Below are 25,478 nucleotides of genomic sequence, written 5' to 3'. Positions count from 1 at the left end.
GTTAACAACATAGCTTTTTAAAAAAGTAGCAAAAATTCTGTGTTCTTATAAAACTTGATAAAAAATGGTATTTCACATTGTACAGTCACCAGAAGTACACAGTTATCAAAAATGCACACACTTCACTTGGCCACTTCCAACACCTTCCTCCTTTGATAACTTGGCATTTTGGAAAAGCATTTTGGGAAAAGAATTAAAATATTGCATTATTATAACACATTTGCCATTTATAAATGGAAGAGGAAGGGGATTAACATATACTGAGTACTTACGATATTCCTAGAACTTAACATGGGTAACCTTTTATAGGGCATACAGTATTTGACGAGGAATACTGAATAGTCCCCATTTTATACTAGATGACTGTAAGACCCAGGAAGTTTATGTAACCTGACCAGTCATATAGCTGGTAGGAATCGAAGGCAATAATCACATTTAGGCTTGCCTGATTTCTTCTTTGTGTTGACTGGAAGTCTGTGGGAAGATATGTGTTAAAAAGCACATTTCCCCATCATATTACTGTGCATGTGAGCTATAGCTATTAAAGGTTTAGTTTCCAAATTGGTGTATAGCTTACACATAATAAAATGCACAGTTTTAAATATAAGTTTGAAATGTTTTGACCATTACATATTCTTATATAACCACTTCCCAGAATAGATATGGAACATTTTCATCTACACAGAACGTTCTCTTGTGCCCCTTTCCAGTCAGTAGAACTACCACCCTTCCCCACTCAACCAGGCAGCTACTTTCTGATTTTTGTCACCATAGTTCAATTTTGCTATATATTCTTTTATGTTGATATTGTTCTCTGCGTGGATTTCTCTTTGGGGTTTTCTTGGGGGAAGGAGGCAGGTGGTGGTGATGTGCAGTGGGCCAGGTCGCCACCCAAACTGGGGATCTGGAACAAATGGTGGCTGAGTGTTCCCTGAAAGAAAAGAGGGGAGGGGATGGGTGTGTTTTATCCAGATTACATCTCTGTAAAGTAGAAAGTATTTCTGTTTACTGCTGAAGTATCTGAGGCTCAGCAAGATGAACTCAAAAGGCCGGTGTTTCATAGCTAGGAAGTAGGAAAGCCAAGACTTAAAGTCTGGAGTTTGGCCTATTTACCCTAAAGCCTCTGTATGTCTTTTCCACACTCTTGGCACTTTTTTTTTTTTTTTTCTGAAGAAGTAAAAAAGAAAATGCTAAACTGCCTACCTCACCGATCAACGATCAACAAGGTTTGGGGAAGCCAAGGGTCAGGGTTATCAGACCAGGAAACAGCAAGTCCTTTGGAGAATCCAAGTCGAGTAGGGTGTTAGCCAAGCCGGGGAGGCGGAAATGGCTTCATTCCTGGCCTGGAGCCCTCTGGGAAGTTTTTGTAACAGGCCCTAGGGCAATCCTATTCTCTCCTGCTTTGGAGACCTCCAGCATTCAAAGGGCCAACGCCTTGTGCTTTCAGCCAAGATTTTGGTGAGATTTCAAGGTCTGTGTTGCCGGGAGAGGATAGCTGTACTTCTCTCTTTGGGGAGATTCTTCAGCATTTATATTAGAACTGCTGCTCCTTCATGTGAGAAAACTTCAGTTCTCTTCAGGGGCTAGTGGTGGTTCCATCCATGCCGTCATTCTCTGCTTGCTGCAGCCCCCAAGCACGGTCCATGATGGAGGTGAGATGTAGGCTGAAGATAGAGAATGAAGCAGGTTCCATGTCGCTGAAATAAATTCGAGGGGCAGAATTAGAGATTAGAAGTCATTTGTGGAATCAGTGGCATGGCGTTGGTGTGAAGGACTGCAGGGCTGTTTCTACTGATGAAAATGAAATCCCTCCAAGCATCAAGGCTCAAAAAACATAGTTAGATTATTTTATGATTCACCAAATGAATTCCAAATGGACTAAATATATGCTAAATATTTTTTCATCTTATAGAATAATTAGAAATAGAAGTGGATATGTACCAAATTTCCTGAACTTTGAAACAAGAAAAGAACACTTAAAGGAATTTTTATGACTTCATTAAAAAAATATGTGACAAAAATATTTGTAACACATAGGAAGATAAAAATATAATTATATAAAGAGTTAACATCTGCTAGAAATGAAATGCGACAGAATAAAGGATTCAGAAACAGACTCAAGTAGGTATGAGAATTTAGTACATGATAAAGATGGCATTTTAAATTTGTGGGACAAAAATAGAATCTTCAATATGTATTGGAATAGTTGGCCAAGCATTTGGGAGCAAAAACTGAAGCTCTGCTTCACTCCTTAAACTAAATAAATGCAAATAGATAAAATACTCAAATTGAAATGCCTTGAGAAGCAGGATTCCATTATAGGTAAGAGAATAGATTCTAGGGTTAGACAGCCCACCTCTGCCAATCATGAGCTGTATGACCTTGGGCAAGTTACCGTAACCACTTTGTGCTTTAGTTTCATGAAATGGGGATGATAATAGTACCCGCCTCACAGGATTGTTGTGAGGATTACGTGAGATAATGTATGTAAAGGGCATGGAATAGTACCTGCCACATACAAGTGCCATTTAAGTGTAGCTGCTATCATCATCATCATTAGTGAAAAAGTAATCATTAGTGAAAAAGTAAAACGATAAAAGTACTAAAAGAAAGTATGGTAAATATTTTTATAAGCTTGGGAGTGGAGAAAACATTTTTAATCATGACACAAAGCCATACTCCATTAAGGAAAAGATCAAGAGATTTAATATTCAAAACGTCTACACATGAGGAAGGAATCACTTCTGACCAGTGTGTGGGGTGCTGGAGGTCACCATCCTTAGTAGACCCAGGCTGTGATGTGACAGCGATTCATTGAGCGCTTCCTGAACTGAAGCTGGAAGACCATTAGCAGAAGCCAGGCAAGTGCCTTGGGGAGAGTTTATTTCAGTGTTTTCGATGTAGTTTTGGTCTTTCTACTTAGTTTTCTGGGTCTGCTATAACAAATGATCACAAACTGGTATCTTCAAACAATGGAAATTTCTTCTCTCCATTCCGTCTGGAGGCCAGAAGTCTGAAATCAGGGTGTTATCTAGGCCATTGCTCTGGGAGGCTCCAGGGAAGAGTCCTTCCTTGCCTCTTCCAGCTCCCTGTGATTCCTGGCATTCCTTGGCTTGTGGCAGCATCACTCCCTCTTCACCTGCTTCACCTCCTTCTCTGTGTCTCTGTGTGTCCTTTTCTCCTCAGTCATTGGATTTAGGGCCCACCCTGATCTAGTATGACCTCAACTTAACTAATTATATCTGCAAAGACCGTAGTTTCAAATAAGATCACATTTTGAGGTTCCATATGGACATGAAATTTTTTTTGGGGGGGTACACTATTTGACCCACCATAACTGCCATGCTCCTTTTCAGGGGGCTTTGAGAATAGTGGGTTCGTAAAGGTAGGGGAGTGGATCCTACCGACACCCTCATTTGTAGCTATAGTGGGAGCCGAGGCGACATGCACACAGGTACACAAAGGGAGGCCAGAGAGACCTTCACAAGTCATATGAAGGTCTTGCCCTTAGCAAACAGCACCAGGGGTTTGAACATCTGGAAGTGATGGAAGAGACAGTGAGAATGGGGAGGGAATTGATAGAAAATTAATAGAGCTTTTCAAAGAGAGAAACTTACTTAGTCAAATACAGGAGAAGAGACTAGGACCCCAGGCCAGGATGAACAAGTTGGGATTTCTAAGGTTTTATTATTGTGACGTTATCTGAAATACCAAGTTAAAAAGTTGTGTATGTGGATATGTTCATACTCTTGAAAAGAGGGTTCAAAACCACATGGGTGTCCAGAAGCCCAAGAAAATAAACAGGTCAAAGAATTGTTGGAGCAGACTGCTAGGATTAGTTTCCAAATAAAAAAGCAAGTGGCCCTTCCCTTATAATCACCATGGATTAAAATTTACCTCTATCGTTTGTGTTACATAACAAATGGGAAAATATCCCCAAATGCATTTATCTATTGCTGTCGTTTTTGAAAGTTCTCAGTGTCTGCAAACTGCATAAGTAATCTGTGCACACCCGTGCCCCTCCCCAGTCAGTCATCACCCCACTTCTCTGCTGCTCTTTAGCACCAGCTCATCAGGAGCAGGACCTTCCCTCATGGTCTCTACTTCCCCTGCTCTGCCCCCTTTGGAGCTTCGCTCTTTAGGCTTTCTCTCTACCACTCATTGGTCGGAACCAAACAGATGTGCTCTTGTCAAGGTCTGTGATGTCGCCACCAGGGGAGAGTCCTCAGGCTTCTCAGCCGGTCAGCAGTGTTTCACATAGTGGATCTCTCCTTCCTCTTGAAACACTTTCCTCATGTGGCTTCCAGGATTTCCCAGCTGCGGCTTCCTTGTGTTATTTGCAGAAAGGGCCGCCCCTTTCCTTCTGTGTGACAGCGATGCCAGCCTCGGTCCTCACACTGTTTTTCTTCCCCATATGTACTGCTACCCAGGGGATCTCACCAATCCTTTGGTTTTCCCTCTTATCTTCCTGCAGATATGTAGTATGAAAACAAGTTAACAGTTTCCCTCCATCTGACCTTTTCTGTTTCGTAGGCTGTTCAGTTTATTTCATTACGGTTGCACTTCTGTAACTTTGTCCCTGATGGCTCATGCTCCTGGGGAATAGTGGCTCGTCCCCTAATGTGTGCTTGGTGGGAGGGGCTGACGCAAAGCCCAGGACCTACCTTATGCCCTGCCTGGGGAGTTCGCGCCATTGGGGGAGCTCACCCATCAGGTACCCTTTGCCTCTGCCCCTTCCCCCCACCACCAAGTGGCCCAGCCCTTCAGGACCCCTCCCTTATCTCTGCCAGGCCCCATTCTCTTCCATTGCCCATCTTCCTGAGTTCTCATCTAACCTCAGCCCATGGGGGCCAGCCAGGCCTCCTGGATCTGCTGCGTCTGCTTCCCTCCCTAGCCAGGCCCTTTGCCCCGATGGCTTGCACTGGACTGGCACTGTTGTGTTTCATTCTCTCATGCTGGTAGCAAGTGGCATGGAGAGTAGTGTGTAGAAGGGAAAAGGTACAACCAAAAAGCTTTTCTTAGCCCTTCGGTGAACATTGTCACTTTTCCACCCTGGCCTACTGTTCTCCACGATCCTGGACCCAGTCAGTTTCTGTCTCCCCAGGAGTTCTCGTGTGTTTACTGTTAACTTTCTCAGATCTGTCAACTTTCTCTTTTTTTTCAAGTGATATACAGAGTTGGGGTTCAGGAAAAAGAGCTAGCAATGTGTGTTAGTCCATCAGCTTGTGTGCTATATAATCTCCATAATGAAGGTTGACAATAAATCTTTTGACATTGGAAAAATAATGAGTTCAATTCAAATTAAGAAAAAAATTAAATATCTTAAAAAGGAAAGATATTTGCTCGACAACCATTTGGAAAGAGATTTAAGTTCACTAATAATAAAAGAAATAAAATGCAGAATAATAGTTGCATGTGCCTTTAGTAGAACAAAACATAAAAGATTTAAAAAAAAATAATACGCCTAGTGCTGGTAATATGCAGTGAAATGACACATCTTCATATACGTGTATGACTGATGGGCGTCTACTTTGAGTTAGCCCTTTAGAAAGTATCAAACTTATCTCTGAAGTCTGAAAATGTATATTTTCCTTCAGTCCATAATCCTGTTCTTGGTATTCTAGCCTAAGGAAAGCTTCAGTAGGCACAAAGAAATTCATTGAAGTGTTATTTATAGTAGTAGTAATAATAATAGTGGCAGCACATGGAAACACCTAACTATCTAAATGCAGGGGAATTGTTAAATAGACTGTGGTCTATCAACCCCCTGAACTATTTTGAATCTATTAAAATGATCTATTTAAAGAATATATGAAAGCATGAAAAATTTCTATGATATAATGTTAAGTAAAAAAGGTGAGATAAAACAGTTTACATAGTATTATGTCAAAAAATTTACACATAGTAAAAAGATTGGACAAAAATTTACTGCAATGTTAGTAGTGCTTGTGTTTGGGCATTTTATTTTCTCTTTTTATTATTAGCTCTAATATCTTGGAATTTTTAATTAAAAAACAACAACAAAAAACTACAAAAGCCTCTCTGAGTTTGGTTGATTCAAGATTTGGTACAGAAATGGTAATGGAAAGATCAAAATTACTAGCATACGTATTTCATAAAAGAGAAATCCTTCCAATGTAAAAGAACTTATTGTAAGAAAGGAAGAAATAGCATCTGAGTAAGGAGCTGTGCTTTCTAAATAAATATAGCAAATGCTTGACAGCTAGATGTAGGACCCGGGCTGCTGGTTCAAATCCAATTCCTCCTTCCCTAGGTGTGTGACCATAGGCAAGTTACTTAACTTCTCTGTGCTCCACTGTCTTCATCTGCAGAATGCAAATAACGAACACCGTCCTCCTGGGACTGTTAGGAGGACTACGTGTGTGCCCAGAGCCCCTGGCTCATGGGAAGATGTATGTGTGTGTGCGCTGTCTCCTGTCATTGTTGTCTTCTCATCATCCTCATTAAGCTCAGGAGTCAGGCATCACTGGTGCTCACAACTCAGTCCCTCAACTCACTTGCTGTGTGACCTTGAAGAAGTTCATTGACTTCTCGTGTCTCCGTTTCTTTGTCAAGTGGAGGTAATAAAGTACCTTCTTCCTAGGGTTACAGTGAAAACTAAGTGGAGTCAGGGTCTGCATGCTCACAGCAGAGGGCCCAGCCCGCCTCCTGAATCTGCTGCTATGTGCTTCCCACCCTAGCCAGGCCCTTCGTAGTGAGTTATCAAGGACTGATTATCAGGTGGTGGATTCTGTTTTTCTTTAGGTCTATTTCAAACCATAAGGAAATATAGGGACCCCTAATGAGTGCGCCAGTGATAGGTTTTGCTGTCTACTTTGGAGTTGAGCGTCAATGATAATCATAATAGTTTATAGGACTGTATTGCTTTACAGTTTTTGAAGCTCTTTATGTGCATGTTGACTCCTGATATAACAGTTCTGTGATACAGAAAGAAGACCTGTCCTCACGTCTACTACTTACCCACTTCCTAGCCGCTCCCCTGTATTCATGGTGGACTTCGGCACCTGACCGTATGTGTCCTTCTCCACTCTGGATCTGGCTGTTCTTGAATACTTGGTGAGGGTCATCCAACACGTTGGACAGCGTTCTTTGTCCTTACCTAATTCTGGCTGAGCAACGCGTCCAAGTGATCGTGTCTTGGACCCTGTTTCACCAAGAATTGTTCCATCTGTAAATTCGTAAACTTCAGTATTCTACCCTTCAACCACTTATTACATATTTAGTAATTTATAGTTTTAAGTATTTACTGCTGGGTTCAATAATCGTAACAATTTATTCATTTTTACCCAATTTCCAGTGGATAAAAGCACTTATACCTGTTTAAATTTTTTTTTTCACTTTTGATGATGCAGAGGAGTATGTGATGTTGGTAAACCTCACCTAAGAGGAAATTGTACTCCATGGTGATTCATTTAGTCAAAGAAATTCTGTCGCAATCCCTTTTGCTCCTCTTAAGTTACAAATACCGATTTCCTACAGAAGGGTTAAATATGTGTTAAAAAAAAGTGATTGTTTTTGTAATGAGTCTGGATACCTAGAATGTGATTTTTCTCACTTATTAGTTAACAGGAGGAAAATGGTGATATTAGCCAGTAAATTATAAAATTTATGTTTTTTTAAAAATAATTCTGTTATCACTCTAAAACAGCTTTTTAAGATTACATACTAGCTCCAGTTGTTAATGTATTTTAATAACTCTATTTTTTCCCTCCAGTTCATGGGGCTTTCTTAATTACAGGAAATAACTTTTTAATTAACTTTTTAATTAAAATATAATGTACATATAGAAAAGTGTACAGAACATAGGAATTTTCACAAAGGCAACACACCTGTGTAACCAGCCCCGAGAGCAGGAGTCAGATCATGCCCAGCTCTCCCAGTGCCCTACCACCCCTCCCCTCTCCACACACATGTGCCAAGGATTTAATTTTACAGTAATATCGCATAAATGAATATTCACGTTGCCATCATTTTTTATTTCATCTTTGCCAATCTTTGAATGTATTTATTCTTGCCTTTGCCCTATTTTAAATTAAATTTTTATTTTATTAAAATAACACATACGTACAGTTTTACAAGTTAAGTAGCAGTGGAAGGCTTATAACTAAATATAGCAATTTCCTGCTCTGCTACCTTTCCACTTTTCAAGATCGTTCTCCCCAAAAGGGAGAAACCCTTTGGTGTTTCTTTTTCCATTTGCACGTTTTCATATTTCATAATAATAGTGCTATACTGCTATTTTTTATTAACCAAACTTAGATATTATCAGTTGACTTCCTATTGTAGCACATGAGGTCTTAACTGTTTTACACCAGCATTTCCAATACTTCTCTTTTTCTTCCCAACATACTTATATTAATTTTTTTTGTTAAATGAATATTTTCTATTAACATTCTATGCCTATACAAATAATATTCAATGTGGGTATTACAAGGATACTATGATTGGGGTTTTTTTTACTTTTGTTGTTTTATGATGTTAATAATTGTCTTCGTTTTCATGTTTTCGTTCTCTTTGTAAACCTCTTGTCTAAAATCATAATCTCTCCTGCCCTCCTTGTTCTGTGTGGCGTTAGCTCTGGATCATCACTAACACTTGTAATTGCCAAAGCCAGTGGAACCTTCCATCCTGATCTTTTGTAGATGTACTCTCCTTGTTCTTTTCTCCTCTCCTAGTACCCATGACATCACTCTCTCCCGCCTTTCTGAGGAGTCTTTTTTAGTCTCGTCAGTGCATAGGCCTCCATTAGTCTTCGCTTGTCTTAATGTTTCCTTAAGATTCTATCCTCAGGCTAGACATTCTTACCCCACACAGTCCCCTTAGGCAATATCTGCTGTGGCCGTGAACGACTTCTGTTGTCTATGCCTCCATATGGAACTCTCTTCTAAGCTCCAAATCCAGCTGGCCATTGAACAAATGTGTCATTGCTTCCCCTCCTAGTCAAGGTCCCACTTTCTGTGGGAGCCGCCTGTGAGTTAGGTAGGTGTTTGGTGTCTGCCTACCTGCCTCCTGCCCCCATAACACACAGATACCCTACCTCCCTACCCTTCTACAGTTCCCTTCACACACATCAGAACTCTCTCTCCCCTCTCTCTCTGCCCCCCGCCCAACTCTTCACCAGCTTTTCCTCTGTCAATACAGCTCTCCACTTTTTTTCACTTTCATTGGCAAGAAGGCCAGAAGTTTTTCTCCCACATTGTCTCCTCCTGTAGGCAATAGTGAGGGGATGGGATGTTGGGCCAACAGTGACATCCCAGAAAAAAAGCATTTTATTAATTTAGTGTGCTTCATTTGTACATGTTAGTAACTGCTGTAATAGACCATCCCTTTCAAAACATGGTAATTCTTGAAATGTTTTTAGAATGATCACTTGAAAAAAGTAGTGCACATTCAGAGACTTTCTTCCGTGTTGTTACTTTCAGACTTAAAACCATGAGTGGGATTGTAATGTGAATTTCATTACTTTCAGATTGAAAACTACATATGTGGGATTGTAATGTGAATTTATAGGCAGAGATAATGTACCTCATCCAAACAAGAGAGAAAAAGCACAACGGAGTGTTCTCCTCTCCACTTTTTCACTGTGTATAATTAGGAGCATGAGTCTGAGCTCACATTCCAAGTGTTCACGGTCCAGAGGAGCCTCACTGCCTCGGCCACATCTCATGCAGGGATCAGAGTGCGTGAGCAACGTGCCACACTGATTGTATTTCTTTTAGCACCGCTTTCTGACAGAGGTGTGTTCACTCAGCCTTTCTTTCAGGCACAAGTATTTATTGAGTCAGTGCCGTGTGCCAGGCACTGTGTTAGACCCTGGTGATACAAGATAATGAAATGAGGTGCTGTCCCTGAAGTTGAGGGTAAGAATAAAGATGTGGGCACGCTGTCTCTTGGAACCGTTCAACTCAAGGTGTGGTCTGTGGGCCGTCAACATCCTCATCACCTGGGGATGAAATGCAGAATCTCAATCCAAGGTAGGGCAGCATCTCCTTCCAGGATTCAGCATCTCTGCAGGCTGCAGGGTGGTGCCAATGCATCAGCCCGCGGGTAAGGTCTTAAAGGGCTCTCGTCAAGCTGGTTGTTGGGATGGATCCAGGCGTCTTTTCTGTTCCCCTGTCACAGGAGTGTGATTGAGGATGCACTTTCTGTGCTTCCAGGAAGCTGCTACATGGTGTAATATAGATATGACAGATGTGCCTCATCATGACAGTAAAACCTGCAGTGGGGCTCAACCCATCGATCAGCGTTGAAAGCACCTGCGGTAGAAAGCGTAAAAGCCTGATGAAAGCAAGATGCCAAGAAGTTGCCAAGTGTTGAGCTGACCTGGGTAGTTGGAAGGATAAGAGAGACTTTCTGGGTACCCTACACGCCTAATGCAAATGTATTAGCAGTTTGTCTTTCCGCAGTCAGGAAGGGCCAGGACCTCTTGAAGCAGTTCGAATGTTACCACAGCAGTCCCAGTGGAAAAGGAGGCCCAACCTAATGTAGGAGAGGCTGGATTTAGGACTCGTTGGGAATGCTGAATCACATTGGTCTCTGTGGCTGAGATAGGAGAGAAGCGGATCTAGGTTGGTGCTGAGACTATTGGCTCTGAGAGTAAAGAAGTAGAGAAGGAAGCGGGATCTCGGATCTGTGTCGCACTCTTGGATAGATGGAGTGTGAGATGTTGGAGGACATACCTGGTAGGTATCGATGTACATGGTCATGGAGCTCCAGAGAGGAGCCTAGCGAGGAGCCTAGCTGGAGCTGCGCCGACACTGAGAGTAGACTTGGTAATACCTGTGAAGCTGCAGGTGTGGGCCCACTCATTCCGAGAGAGAGCGAGCTCAGAGCCGAAGGGGGAGTGCACCGAGCACAGGGCCCTGTGAAACAGGAGCCCCTTCAGGAGCCTGGAAAGGGAGTCAGCACAGCATGCGATTCCAGAGAGCGAATGTTTGGGGTGGCTTGACTTTTTATTTATTTTTTATTTTTTTAATTTTTTATTTGGGAAGGGGAACAGGAGTTTATTGGGGAACAGTGTGTACTTCCAGGACTTTTTTCCAAGTCAAGTTGTTGTCCTTTCAATCTGACTTGTGGAGGGTGCCATTCAGCTTCAAGTTGTTGTCCTTTCAGTCTTAGTTGTGGAGGGCACAGCTCAGTTCCAGGTCCAGTTGCCGTTGTTAGTTGCAAGGGGCGCAGCCCCCATCCCTTGTGGGAGTCGAACCAGCAACCTTGTTGTTGAGAACTCGCGTTACAATCAACTGAGCCATCCGGGGGCTCAGCGGCAGCTCAGCTCAAGGTGCCGTGTTCAATCTTTAGTTGCAGGGGGCGGAGCCCACCATCCCTTGCGGGACTCCAGGCGTTGAACCAGTAACCTTGTGGTTGAGAGCCCACTGCCCCAGGTGGGAATCGAACCGGCAGCCTTTGGAATTAGGAGCATGGAGCTCTAACCGCCTAAGCCACCGGGCCGGCTCTTGACTTAATTATTTTTAAAAAGTGTAAGGGTGATATTCTAACAGGTCTCACAAGGTTTTTCATTGCCATCATCATTGATGATTGTGATGGTAACCCTTTGATTTTTGTTATTGTTTGGTTGTTTCTAGCTTACTGCTTTCTTCTGTGCATTTTTTAAGGTCCTTAAAATCCTCGTGAAGGCAGTGATGGATGGGATGACTGACAGAAGTGGGGATGTCGCAACCGGCCTCAAAGGAAAACTGCAGGAATTACTTGGCAGAGTAACTTCAAGAGTGACAAATGATGGAGAAATCTGGAGGCTGTATGCCCAAGTATATGGCAGTGGGCAGAGTGAAAAGCCTGATGAAAATGAAAAGGTAAGTCCTTTATTCCTCCTGGCTCTTGCCTTTTGTTTGAACATACATGTGTAGTGGATCTGCTTTTTTGATGGTTGGAGGAAAAATTTAATAATTTGAAAGATAAGATTAATGTGCTCAAGTTTTCATCTTTGATTTAGAGTCTTTAACATAAGCACTTTGAGTTGTGGGCAGGTTAAGACTTGCAAGCATTCATCTTTATTCTTGCCATGAATTTTTCTTAATAAAATTGTTGTTTCCTGCAAGAGAGTCTCTCTAACCTGCCTCCCTGCTGGAGCTGCAGCAAACAGCTGGTGCTCCTTACTCTGCACCCCTTTCTGCAGGCTCATTGCTAAGGACTAAGATAGATGGGGTACAAGGACAAAAGAGGGGGCTATGAAAGGGAAAGAGTAAAAGAAACTAGATATCCCACATACAAGCGAAGTCATACGATTCTCGACTTTTTCTGTCTGACTTATTTCGCTTAACTTAATAATCTCAAGGTCCATTCATGTTGTTGCAAATAGCAATATTTCATCATTTCTTATGGCAGAGTAGTATTCCATTGTGTATATATAGCAGGTCTTCTTTATCCAGTCATCTATCAAAGGACACTTTGGTTGTTTCCGTGTCTTGGCCACCATAAACAATGCTACAGTGAACATCGGAGCACATATATCTTTACAGATAAATGTTCACTTATATATGGGATATAAAACTGAAAGCAACAAAGGAACAAGACAAAGAAACAAAACTACGTAGACACAGATAACAGTTTAGTGGTTACCAGAGGTTAAGTGGGAAGGGAGGTGGTAGAAGAAGGTAAGGGGATCAAATATATGATGATGGAAGGAGAACTGACTCTGGGTGGTGAGCACACAATGTGATAATATAGATGATGTGTTATAGAAATGTACACTTGAAATCTATGTAATTTTACTAACCATTGTCACCCCCAAGAAATTTAATTAAAAAAAATGAAAAATAAAATAAAAAGAAAGAAAAAGGAACTAGATCAGAATACTGGAGAAGAGCTTTTATAGTCTGGTCATAAAGTGCTCGACAGAGGTTGCCCTGCGCATTTCTCACAAGTGCACAGCATCTGTTAGACTCCAGTTATGCCTTTAGCCTCTTATCGTAGAACTTCAAGGAGCCTCCAGCGTTTCCAAGGTTGGAATAATTGTTTTGGGTTCTTTTCAAAACATCCACAACAAATCAAATGTACTCCTTACATGAGTTTGGAATTAGCCTCGGTACAGCTAATCTAAGGGACCCTTAGCCGTGCTCTCCTCCCTCAGTCCACTCCGCTGGCTCTGCCAATGGCTTGTCAGCCCAGAGCACACACGCACACACGCACACACTCCTACTTTCTGTCCTTCCATTTCTTCTTGAATCACGTGCTCTCTTGTCTGTATGGGATTAAGGGTACCCTGAATTTTCTGATGTGTGACTTCTCCCGCAAGAATCCACACAGATAGGGTTGTGAAAGATGGTGTTTTAAACTCCTGTGAGTTTACATACCTGCCAATAATCCCATAGTTTCACCAAAGTCACACCTCATTCTCTAAACTGGTCTCTTAAGCTGATGGCTACAAATGGTAAGGAAATGTATGCACTTCTTACAGATTTGCAAACTGGGCATTTATGTTTTTCTGTTCAGAGGGAAGTGTCTCAATCCAGATACATCCATTTGGTTTCTTTTAATTGCTTATTGCTGTTGGATGTGCATCTCTGTCTCTTCTTTGATGAGAATAAGACAGTGCTGTATAACACAGATTCGTTCCATATGATTTCCAGGAAAAAGACTTTGACATGGGAATTCCACTTGTTATTCTGAATGTCGGTTTTTTTCTTTCCTCAGGCATTCCAGTATCTCTCTAAGGCATACAAGTGTGACACACAGTCCAGTAGTTGGGAGAAAGATACTACATCATTTAAGGAAGTGGTTCGGAAAGCCTTAGGGCTTGCACATGGTATTTCATACAATGTTTGATCTGTGGCATATTTTAATGTATCTTTACTGATAAGAAAATGTATAAGTCAAAAGTAAACTTTCGTTACAAATAATTTCAGAGTATTTCATTATGTTGAAATTGTTGTATTTAATTCAGCAAACATTTATAGACCAACTACTATGTAGTAGGCACTTTTGAAGAATAAGAAGAAATATAGGAGAGGATAAATGCTGTTTGAAAAGTGACAGGTATTAGAAACTTCAGAGATATGAAATACCTTTACAACTGTATTTAACCATCATTTCACACAGAGGCTATATGTATGCGTTGATTACGAGGTACTAAGTATATCTGTTAACTTTTCTTGACTCATATTCTTCCTTTATAAATGAAAATATTTGTTCATCAAACTACATAGATATCTGGAGTACTTAGCAGTATGTAAAGAGCTTTGGCATATACAAAAGAAAGAAAAAATATAATCGAATCCCTATCTTTGGGAAGTTTAGTGGTGATATTTGAGAGATGGGTAACCTTACATGAAAAGTTGTATGCCTCTTGGGTAAATACATTCCAGATAAAGGCTGCTTTTAATTATTTGCATTAATGAAACATATACCAGTTAAATTTAGTAATGCATTTTTATATTTATATTTTAATGAGTGTGATGCCCTGGGATTGCAGTTCAAATAAAATAATGAAGACACCGTGTTAACTGAATCACAAGGACTGTGAACCCATCCTAAAGTCTCCTCTAAATTCATCTGCAACTAATAGTTACAGCAAATAGGGAGCCAGTGATTGAGAGACAAGGAGAAAGGCAGAGGTCTGATCAGGGACACTAAGCTCCAGCACCAGCTCCTCACATATTGCTGGGTGACTTTGGGTAAATTTCTTAATTTCTCTGAGACATATTTAGCTCTCTCATGGGTAACATGGGGATATACCTACCTATTGTAGAGAGCTATTGTAGTTACGAAGAATAAATGAAAACAAACAAATTAAAAAATACGATCTTTTAAAAATACTTAGCAGTATCTTATGCATGGTTTAAATGTTAATCCCTTGCCTTTTTGCCCCCACCTGAGCTGTGTGATAAGGGACTCATAACTAAAAAGAGAAAAATGAAGAACAAAGATAAAGTTTAACTTGCCTTTAGAGAAGTCACAGAATATTCAAACAAGTTAGAAATGGGCTTAGAGTTAATAATTCTACTTACGGCCTTTGACATCATTAATAAAAAGTATATATAAATATCCAATTTCCTGGGCCACCTACTCCTTGACAGATAAGGCAGAAGTGCTAAACTCTGCATAGCTGAAATTCATTGTAGAAAAGGTTGAGACAGTAATAGACCAGTGGGGAGGATGGTCGGGTAGCTAGAATTATGTGGCTTGTATCCACCTCCTGGTGGGTGGGCTCATATGATGGAGTTCAGGCCTAACACCTTTGGACCCTGTGGATATAGTACAGTATTTGGGGAAAGCCGTGCTAAGGTGTAGTATGTACATAATTGCTGCAGGGAGTGATTTACTATGTAGAGTTTATCTTATCTGCTTCAGCCAGCCAACCCTAAACATTTCTGTGAACAGCTGGCTATATGATAGTCAAAGCCAAGATTTTTTTCTGTAATCACTAAGTGACGGTATTAAACCTGTCAAATATAAATATGCAGGTTAAAGAAATGCTCTAGAAAAAAAATCTTCATTTTGCATCTTAAGGTTGGTTTTAAATTTTTTTTTGGCACCTGTTTTCCATCAGGATAATACTTGGAGAAAAACAAGTATCAATGCTCTTTAACTTCCCCTTTGACTTTACTGAATTATGTGTTGGTGCTCCAACACCATTCTAAGCATATTTGACTGGATGCTCAGCTTAGTTTCTAGTGATATTTTAGATTTATAAAGATAAATCTTAACGTTTTTGTTGCTTTTGTATACCAGTGCTCAGTGGAAGGATGAGCTGGAGTTCGGTTACTCTTTTCTTTTTTAATCTTTCTCCCCAATACTATTCTCCACCTCACCCAATTCTGAAAAGGAAATAAAAAATAAATCTCCATGTGATTTACTCCCTATTGGATTGCTATTTTTTTAAAGAGTAGCCACATACTTCAGAAAGCTTGATAAGGCGTCGCCGTCTCTACACACTGTTTTAAGACCGTTGTATAACAGTGTTGTCACGTGTGCCCATTTGTACCATCTGTGGGTATTCATTTACGATATCGGCTATTCTGTTTTCTGGGAAAGGGTGGGCAAAAGTTTGTTCCTTCTTTGCCATCCAGGAACTTTTGAAATAATTGTTATGCATTTTAACTACAGTCCGCATGGAGGAAGCACTGTTCTTTGGGATTTCTGGATTATTTGAACCAGCAGGTTATTTCTCTCTCTCTCTCTCTCTCTCTCTCTCTCTCTTTCATCTATGTATCTATCTATCTATCTCAATCTCAAATGCCCTTTGGAAATGGGATTGAGGAAGGGGACTAATAGAGTGTATGTTTGTCTATTTGCTCTATTTTTGTTTCTCTCACAATGAAAATAAAGGATTGAAGAAAGAATCATAACTGTTGCTAATATAAGTGACTAGGTATTCAGCAGCCCAAATAGCCCCACCGTGGTTACGACTTTACTAAGGGACACAGACATCACAATCCTCACTATCTCTCGGTGAACTGTGCCCTTTGAAAACGAATTTAACATTGTTATTACCAGGCTTCCTTTCAATCCATAGCTGAGAAATGTCCAAGTCTAATTATTATTGTGAACTAAGAATGTCAAACCTAGTTCTTGCCAGCCACGCAAGATATTATTAATTCATGACAAAGCTCGTTTGCCAGGCACAGGCAACCTCTACCAGTTGATTAGAGTTTGCATGCAGAAGGAGAGCTATTTTCTATCCCTGGTCTAGGATCCAAGGCACTAAGGAGACATTCACGTTGCAGTCTGTAGTATAGTTTTCAAATGCGATCTGATTATTGTTCTGTTTGTACTCAGATTAATTTAGAGGAACAAACACAAGAACAAATCAGTGGAGAAATGCCAGGTGTTAATATTTTTTCAAAGCTCTTCGCTTATTCTTATAAAATGTTAATAGCTGGGCCTTCTGCCAGGGAGGATTACGTCCTTCATTATTTCAAATTTTAGGAACATGGGCTCCCCAGAATTTAGGAGGCAGACTCAGTTGGAGATGGGTTACTTCATTGTCCCCCACTCCCTGCTGATGCCAAGTGTGGCTCAGCAGGGTCCCCCCTCCATCCCCCAGCCTGGTTGTGGTCACATTCCCCAAGTGCAGGCACATGGCTCGTTGATATCAGTTCTTCCAGATGGTGATGTAAAACCTTGAGCATGAAAATGCAGTAAGAATGGAGCTTTAAATATCCGTCATGTCACTTCCTTTGGCTAGTGTCATCAGCAATTGTGAGTCCCCATTCGGGACTCGGTGCTGTGGGAGACCACATCAAGATGTGCTATGTCTGTTGTCACCTTCTGTGGGTACTTCGTGTTCAATTAGGTTTTCCCTCTCTTTGCCTAATTTCATTCGTTTGTGCATGTGGAGGGGGTGTCTCTTCCCAGTGATCTGTAACTCACCAAAATATCATCTGTTTTCCCCAAAATCCTCTTTTTATCCTTAAAGAAGGAAAAAAAGGGAGAATTATGAACATGAGTATTATCTTTTTTCCAAAAAAACAACAACAACAACAAGAAAAAACCTTGCCATGGAGAAATATTTCTAGTTTGTTACTATAGTCTTAATTAAGTAATTGGGTTCTTTTGTACCTGTGAATTATTGTTACCAATTTTTATGGATGTTTTCCCTGTATTTATCTTTCAGTGGCTCTGAAATGCAGTAAAAACAAATCTAGTCCCCAAGAAGCTGTGCAAATGCTTTCTTCAGTTCGACTCAATTTACAGGGCTTGTTATCGAAAGCAAAGGTGAGACTGAAATGTGAATTAGTTAGAATTGTCATATAGAAAAAGGTTTTTAGTATCAGCTAACTGCTCTTGAATCTTCTTTTACATCAGGGGTAATGTTAGGCCCAAGTTACATTTTAGATATTAGCCTCTGGGTAGTTACTTGTTCTGGTGAAGATATTATTGACCCAATGGCTAGGCCATCCTAAATGTGGGCAACTTAGGAGTCTTAGAAATTAATATTTACAGGCCAGCCCTGAATGCTTTCTTTAAATTAAAGCAATGCTCCTCTATTTATTATCACTTTCCCCAAAGTATGGCATATATGCTACTGGTAGCGCTTGGATAAGTTTTTGATTTGATATTCATTTCAATGGATATTAGAAAAAGTGTAACTTGTACATCAGACCTACAATTTCATGAATATTACTGCTTATTTTTCATTTACAGTAGTGATGAGGTGTTTCCTTTTTAAAAAACTTATGTAAAAAATTGATTTACGGAAAAAATATTAAATAGGTTGTATATGGATTTGACAAAAATTGTTAAGATAGATGGGTGGCTTCAGTTTGACAATGAAAACATATACCATCAGTTCACACATACCAGCCTGTGGACCAGTGCTGGGGTGCGGTGCCCACGATCCACCAAGGGAACTTTTTGAAGACTGGATTCCTGGGCTCAGCAGGCAGGTCCTAGAGAGGCATTCCCACATGTTTCAGCTGTAGTGGCATTATTGAAGTATGTGCCTCCCAAGGCAATTCCTTTTACAGGAGGAGGGCTCATTTAGTTTTATTTTGCTGGACTTTTATCACTTTTACCAAATCTTGATAATCTTCGTGGCTCTGAGTCTTAAGCCATAATTAATTTTCAAATAACTAGCATAAAGGGTATGATTTATACAAACTTGAATATAAAGTATATTTGTTTTGCTTATATACACAGTGAATAGACTTGTTTGGTTTGGATGAATACTATCCGTTCATCCAAAAACCATCCTATGATATTGCAATGAATAATCAATTTTCAAGGCAACTATTATGAAGAGCAGAGCTCATTTGAATTTACAAGTTCAGGCATGTTGTTTGATGCATCCTTTAATTGTTGCAGCTTTTACATTTCCAGGTTCGTGAACAGAAAAAGACTGCCATTGCTACTATAATGTTATGGTATTATTATGCAAAGGGAATTTTAATTCTATACTGTTTCTATATTATTTTAAAGAGATGTTCATTGTTTTGATAGTTGTGCTTTGTTCTTTATGTTGCAGCGACTTTTTACAGATGTGGCAAGTGGAGAAATTTCCAGAGAGTTAGCTGATGAAATAGCAGCTATGGATGCCTTAGTAATAGAGCTTCAAGACGTAAGCAACCAATTTCGAAATCAGTATTGACCGTCCTGGGAACAGTTTCTGGAAAAGGTGTTTTCGCCTTCTGGAATTTCTCTTATACCTGTGTATCTGAAACACAAGATACTGATTTTTTAAAATAAATTTCTTTCTTATGGCTAACATTGTGGTTTTTGTGAATTTTCCAAATGTTTGAACTTCCTGAAGTACATTAAATAAAAACTTCGCTATTTCTTTAAGATTAGTTATAGTTGAATTCAGTATTTTTGTTATTTTTGAGGCATTTCAGCAAAAAGAGTTTTCTTTTTAGCATAAGGTTTAGTCTCTCAGCCTAAAATGAATTAGATCATTCTTTGGAAAAAATTAGTCTAAACAGGAAAAAAATCACACAGTACGCGTTTGTGGAATCATTAGATTGGCTGCTTTTATCCAAAAGTGATAAAAGAGTAGATTTGGTGATGGAAACCTTTACACTTCTGGAGATTTTGTATTTGTGTCAGAAAGATACGGGCTTGGCTAAATTAGAAATGTGGGCATGGTTTAACTTTTAAATCAAGAAAATGCAAGAAAAAAATGACATAACTCAAATTTTGTTTCAATCATTAGCCACTAGTAACCAGACCGACCCTCCTCGTTGTGTAGACTGCCAGCCTGAAAGACGGTTGTTTAATAAGGTTATTATGAGTGAAGACAGCTATAAATGGTGCCATATTACAAAAATGCCAAAGTAAAATGCTTTCTTAGTAATGTCTGTGGAAACAAATGCTGAAGGCAGCAGCTGAGCTTAATAATCTTACTAGAAAAGTCACAGTGAGGAATTCTAAGTCCTGGCTTGGGTTGCCGAATTTTGGGTTCATGCATAAGTCATTTGACCCTTGCTTTTTTCCATGTTATTTATAAAATGTGAATAATTTATATTCCTTGTTTCTTTGTGAGTTTCAACTGCCTTTGGAAATTTAAAAATACATAATCCATAAATATAAGAGTTCTGAACATTAAAAAAACAAAAACAGTCTTCAAAAACTTGCATCATGAATTTTGGTTATGAATGCTTACGAGTGCTTTCTCCATCCCTTAACCACCTGCTTCTCTTTTCTAGTATCATACTAGCCTAAAAACAGTTGATGTATGCCCCAAAGCAGTTTCTCTTACAGGAAACTCAATAACCATGAGAAGGGCCAATAAAATGAGGTAGTAGCATTAGTTAACATTAAATGTCCACTCAAATCTTTTATGGAAGCCAGGGGAAATAAGTGGGTAAATGGATGATGGATGGATGGATGATGGATGGATGGATGGATGGATGGATGGATGATGGATGGATGGATGGATGGATGGATGGATGGATGATGGATGGATGGATGGATGGATGGATGATGGATGGATGGATGGATGGATGGATGGATGGATGGATGGATGGAGTAAGCAAGGTTTTAAGATTAACTCTTTATCAGTACCGAGCTGTGAACCCCAAGAGAAAACAGACGTATACTGAAAAGTACAAAAATTTCAGGAATCAAGTGATTGAAGAAGAGTTTCCAAGTTTTAAAAGTTTTTATTTCTCAGTTTGTTCTCCTTTGGGTTCAAGGTAGAAAGGCATCGGTGAATGTGAGTTGTCACAAACCAAGTCACAAAAGATTATCCCCTTCCAGTCCTGTTCTCAGATGCTATGCTGGACCAGAGTCTCCAGGATGCTGCCCTACGCCCCTTTATCTTGGAATGATCTCACAAAGGACAGAGCTGTTAGGTGTCTTCTTTGTAAGACTTAGACCTATTAGTTGTGTTTAATCATCTTATCTATGTGAATGTTGAACATAATTGAAGAAAATATGTGGTGAAGTAGGAAAAGCTTGGGTTTTATCAAAACCTCATCTCTACCACCTCCTCACACTTAATACTTAACACTCAGATCATTTGATTTCTTTATTCGTAAAGTGAGTGCTGGTAATAGTACCTTCCATCAAATTCTTAATATCTCTTACCACCTTCAAAGTCAGTAACACGGTATCTATTTAAACAGCTATACTCATATGTCATTTACTATAGCGTTTTTGGTGCTTCTTATTTGCTATAATATGATTAATATAAGTAAGTATTTGCCATTTTCAAATACCTTATCTTTTATAAATTTCAACTTTGGTTTTCTAGTATTTATACTTTCGTGTTCAGAATTGCTATTTTGCTTTGTCAACTAGAAAAATATGAAAGGTGTGATCCTCTAATCTTTATTGACTAATAATTCAATCACCAGGAAACTAAAGATCACAAACTCTAGATAGAGAAATAGCCAGAATTCAAAGACTGTTAAAGCCTGCATTCCTTCTGCTTGCTATGTCGGGCCTAGAAAGTTTCCAGTGGTCAGCTGATGTCACAGCTGATGTCAGTCCTCTCTTTCTAACAATGAGATACCTGGAAAGTTTGCCTGTCATTATTTATAATGTTCTTCAAGGAGAGAAAGGCTGTGAGGTCTCAGTTGATAATTGCCTGTGTTCTGTTTGTCTTTTTAAATATTGTAATGAATTCTTTGCTAGCCTTTCCCCAAAGAAACAGCATAGTAAGTGGGGACCCTAACTGCAGAAGAGTTAAACCCCAGTGGATAAGATATTCCCTCTCTACACCCAAACTCCCAATTCAGGAAGCTCAGAGACGTGGTGCTGAGTCTGGCAAGCAGAGCCATGGGGTGTGTGTCAAGGTTTGGTGAGTGAAGTGGTGGGTTCAGAACTGCAGAAGCCTGGAATGGTCTTTGAAGTACCGATTCAGGGCTAGGGAGCTTGCCCTTACCTCAAACGGAGCCTCAGTATGGTAACGAGAACCCCAAACATTGAAAGCATTGACTTCTTTAATTGTGTATGAAGGCTCTTTTCTTTGTGCTGTTCTTGTTTCTATGGGACATGCTATCAGTGTGCTATTCATAAACAGAAATGTAAAGAAGAAGTGATACCCAGTATGTGTAGTAAATCCACCTATTTTCCAGGCTACATTTAAAGATTGTGACATTGCAGAGATATGGCTAGTCTGGGTTATTTGTGGCCATTTTTCCAAATTATAGTAAATGTACTAGGTTAAAACCCTGGGTGAGTCTGAACAAAAGTATTCCTTTTTTCCATTTCTGTTTTTATAACATCCACATCAATCTAGATCACTGTTTAGATAAGGTAGCTCTACTTTACTGGCCAAGAGTGAGGAATAAAACCTGTTAAGTGGATGCAACACACTTCCTTTCTGCCTGTTCATTCAACAGGCCTTGCAGTGAAGTGGCAAAGAGCCTTTATTCAAATGGTGGGCGCCATGCTGTGGTGATACAGATGGATTTTTCACAACGTGCAGAAGTGCTTATAAATAGATAGGTTTCAATCAACAAGTAGCTTATTCAGGCATGTGCTCAAATATAGTAGCTGCATTCATTAGACAGACATTTCCACTAATCCCAAGACTATACTAATAAAAGAGTAATCCCTTATGGGCTAAAGGTAGTGCTGGCTTGCCTTTTAACTCGTGTAGAGTCTTTCACAGACCAAGGCCTAAGAATAATTGTAGCTGCGTTAGGTTTTCACCAAGTGAACTATAAAGCTGAGCTTATCTTGAAAGTTTTTTCTTTTTTTAAATTGCAGTAGCTTAGTGGACAAAGAGGTACTTTTTACTCTGGATACACAGCTTGCCGAAAAGCCAATTTAGAAACCAATTACGTGATGCATTTGTGTGTGTGTTCTCATTATTTTATCATAAAGCACCTCCTCTTTCACCCTGGTTAATAAAGCGCTTAATAAAGAGTTCACTTGAGCAGATTTTGGTTTTTCCTGTGACTTTAGGATAAATTACAGGTTAATGACAATTTTGAGAAGATTTGCAGACTCTTGGAAGAGTGGTTGGACTTTTTATGTGGCCATTTTCTACCTGGGGCTTGGCTTTGTTCTACAGGGTCTTGTAGAACTCCTCCCACATTATTCAGCTGTAATTAGTTCGTTTGTACAACACTAAAATTTTTCCCTTGCCAGTGATGTCAGATCTGCTTTCCTTTTTATTATTCTGACTTCTTATAAACTGCAGTGACCTGTGCACCAACCACACCATCTCTTGGCCCTGCGCCATCATTGTGATCTATGAAAAGAGACTCCTGCCAAGGTCTGTGAGGCAGAAAACTGATATTAAACTGGTGTTCTGAATGGTAAGTGTCAGCCATTTTTTAATGTTTTGTGGTATTGTTACCAGAAGGGTGTGGGGGTGGGGTAGGAAATCATGTTAACATCGTTAAGGAACTAACCCATGCATCACTAACTTTTTCCAGACTGAGGGCTCAGAGGAACACCCGTATCTGTAGGCATACAGAAATTACTCCACAACACTCTTCACAGACGGAGAAGTGTTTCTTGAAGACTCTATTACTGTGGGACTTGAAGAAGTCCTTAACCTCTCTGTAGCCTGTCAGTGATCCGTGCGACAGAGATATTATAACAAGATCAATCAGGAAGATGTATGTAGAAGTGCTTTGAAAATAAAAAGGTTTAGTAGAAATACAAGTAAGGATGTCTTAGCAAGCACTGGGTAATAGGCATTGACGTAACCTCATTGACAGTTGGGAGCTTGATGACATTCAGGGCTGCTGGGTCAGCGTTTTCTTTCGGCAGCAACCTTTCCTTATTTCTGGGCTGCCAGTGTTGATCAGGGAAGGGATGAAAGAAAGAATGTGATGGACTTTTAGAATGTGAAGGAGAAAGAAAACCAAGTTCCTATTGTCAGAATGTCTCAGGTTACAACGTCTAGGAAACAGAAAGATAAGTGATGAAATGGGGAATTGACTGACTAGTATGGACTCGGAGCTAGAAGACCCGGATGTAAGTCCCAGCCTCCGCACTCTCTAGCCATGACCATACCTGAGCCCCTGATCCTCTTTGTGCCTCAATTTCCTCAGTTATAAAATGCAAATAGCCACCCTATAGACCAGACAGAATTGTGGTGGGGGTCCTGTCGTTGAAGTATTCTGTGAGCAGCTGTGTCTTATTATGATCAAGAGAAAAGGGCACTGGGGATGGTCTTTCGGGTCCTGGGGACTGGTGGAGTCCCTCGATGGGGCATCTAGCAGCTTGGCTTCAGTTTCCATAGTCCCCGTGGGGTCATAACCCTGTGGTTTGAGAAAGAGCGCTGCAGACTTTTTCCCCGTCTCCTCTGTGCCCTTCACCACTCTCTTTACCACAATCAGTTTGGCCTATAGGCTGTCTGGTGGCAGGGTTGATAAAAGCTGTGTTGGTATTTTTACAGCTGTCTGGCTAGAAAAGCAGAGAACTGCTTATGCCTCAGCAGTTCTTTTCCACACAAAAAGAACTGCAGAGGTTCTGTAGGTGTCAGCAACCGAGCTGGAGTCTGCTCCACATACGAAGTTGATCTTCCTGAACATCATTAGTAGGACACGGCGGGCGAGGGGGGGGGGGGGGGATGAAGAGGGGCGTGGGGGGAGGTATGCCCTGATTAATGTTCATTCCCCCCTTTAATAAATTACGCAAATTCCACCCGTGTTCATTGCCAACAAGTTAGGAAATATTAATAAGCAAGGCAAAAAAATGATATCACCCCACATCCCGCCCCTGTAGAAGATAAACATGTTAACATTTTTCTGCGTATCCTTCTAGACTATGAAATATATATGTCAGAGAGAGAGAGTGAGAGAGAGAGGCTTTTTAAAAAAAAAAGATAATTAAGGTTTTCAATAAAGCACATGGACGTAGGTCTGTCTTAATCTGGTGGGACTCAGAGCCAGAGGATAAATGGAGACCCACATACCACGTATCTTAACTATTAAAAGTTATAAATCAAGCTAAGAAACTGTTCAATAAAATGTGTTTTATGCTTTGATCTTGACAAATATTCTTTTATACTGACTGGGAAGGCCATGTTTTAATTTAGAATTCTCAGAATTCTAGGTCGGAATAGGGGGCTGCAGGGAGAGCCAGCCCTCCCTCAGTCTACCCTGCTCTGCAGAGACCTCATGTGCTCCGGTGAGGACACCACAGCGCGACTGTCAGGTCTGTCATCCCAGCACCAACAGTGATAAGCTACCCCTCCGACCTAGATGAAAGTGGCCTCAGGAATATGGGCCCGCGGAAGAGGCCCACACAGCCCCATAATGTAGGCTTTGGGTCTTTGGGCAGGGCACTCGGGGGTCCTGGGTGATCTGAGTATGGTCTCGAAGGCGGGGGTAGTACAGCTCTAGGTGAACATGTCCCCTCAGTCCCGTGAAATTGCATTCTTTCCCCACCACTGCTCTCCATGAGAGCACACTTGAGTCAAGGCCCAGGCTTGTCTAAGAGATGCCCACCCCCTTCTCTGTAACGGGTTTGTAATTGTGGGATGAGTTCTGCATCTGCTCTATCGTCACAAAGTCTTCCTTTATGGATTAATCCAAGAACTAGGCTAGGAGAAGTATTGGGGACCAAATGTGCTAACACATCAAAATAAGATAAAA

General features: G+C 40.4%; 1 protein-coding gene across 1 annotated transcript in view; it reads left to right on the top strand.

The window, feature by feature from the left end:
* The window catches only part of TTC27 (tetratricopeptide repeat domain 27), a 143,354-nt gene extending 124,173 nt beyond the window's left edge, over positions 1-19,181 (top strand). Inside the window, exons 17-20 of the mRNA XM_033125352.1 lie at positions 11,634-11,831; positions 13,672-13,783; positions 17,594-17,694; positions 18,944-19,181. Coding sequence (XP_032981243.1) covers positions 11,634-11,831; positions 13,672-13,783; positions 17,594-17,694; positions 18,944-19,066 — 534 coding nt within the window. The 3' untranslated portion in view covers positions 19,067-19,181. The remainder of the gene's footprint in view (positions 1-11,633; positions 11,832-13,671; positions 13,784-17,593; positions 17,695-18,943) is intronic.
* The last annotated feature ends 6,297 nt before the right edge of the window (positions 19,182-25,478 follow it).

Source organism: Rhinolophus ferrumequinum, chromosome 13, assembly GCF_004115265.2.
Source record: "Rhinolophus ferrumequinum isolate MPI-CBG mRhiFer1 chromosome 13, mRhiFer1_v1.p, whole genome shotgun sequence".
Lineage (NCBI taxonomy): Eukaryota > Metazoa > Chordata > Mammalia > Chiroptera > Rhinolophidae > Rhinolophus > Rhinolophus ferrumequinum.
Note: the sequence above shows the minus strand (reverse complement) of the source record. Positions and strands in the feature narration are given on the sequence as shown.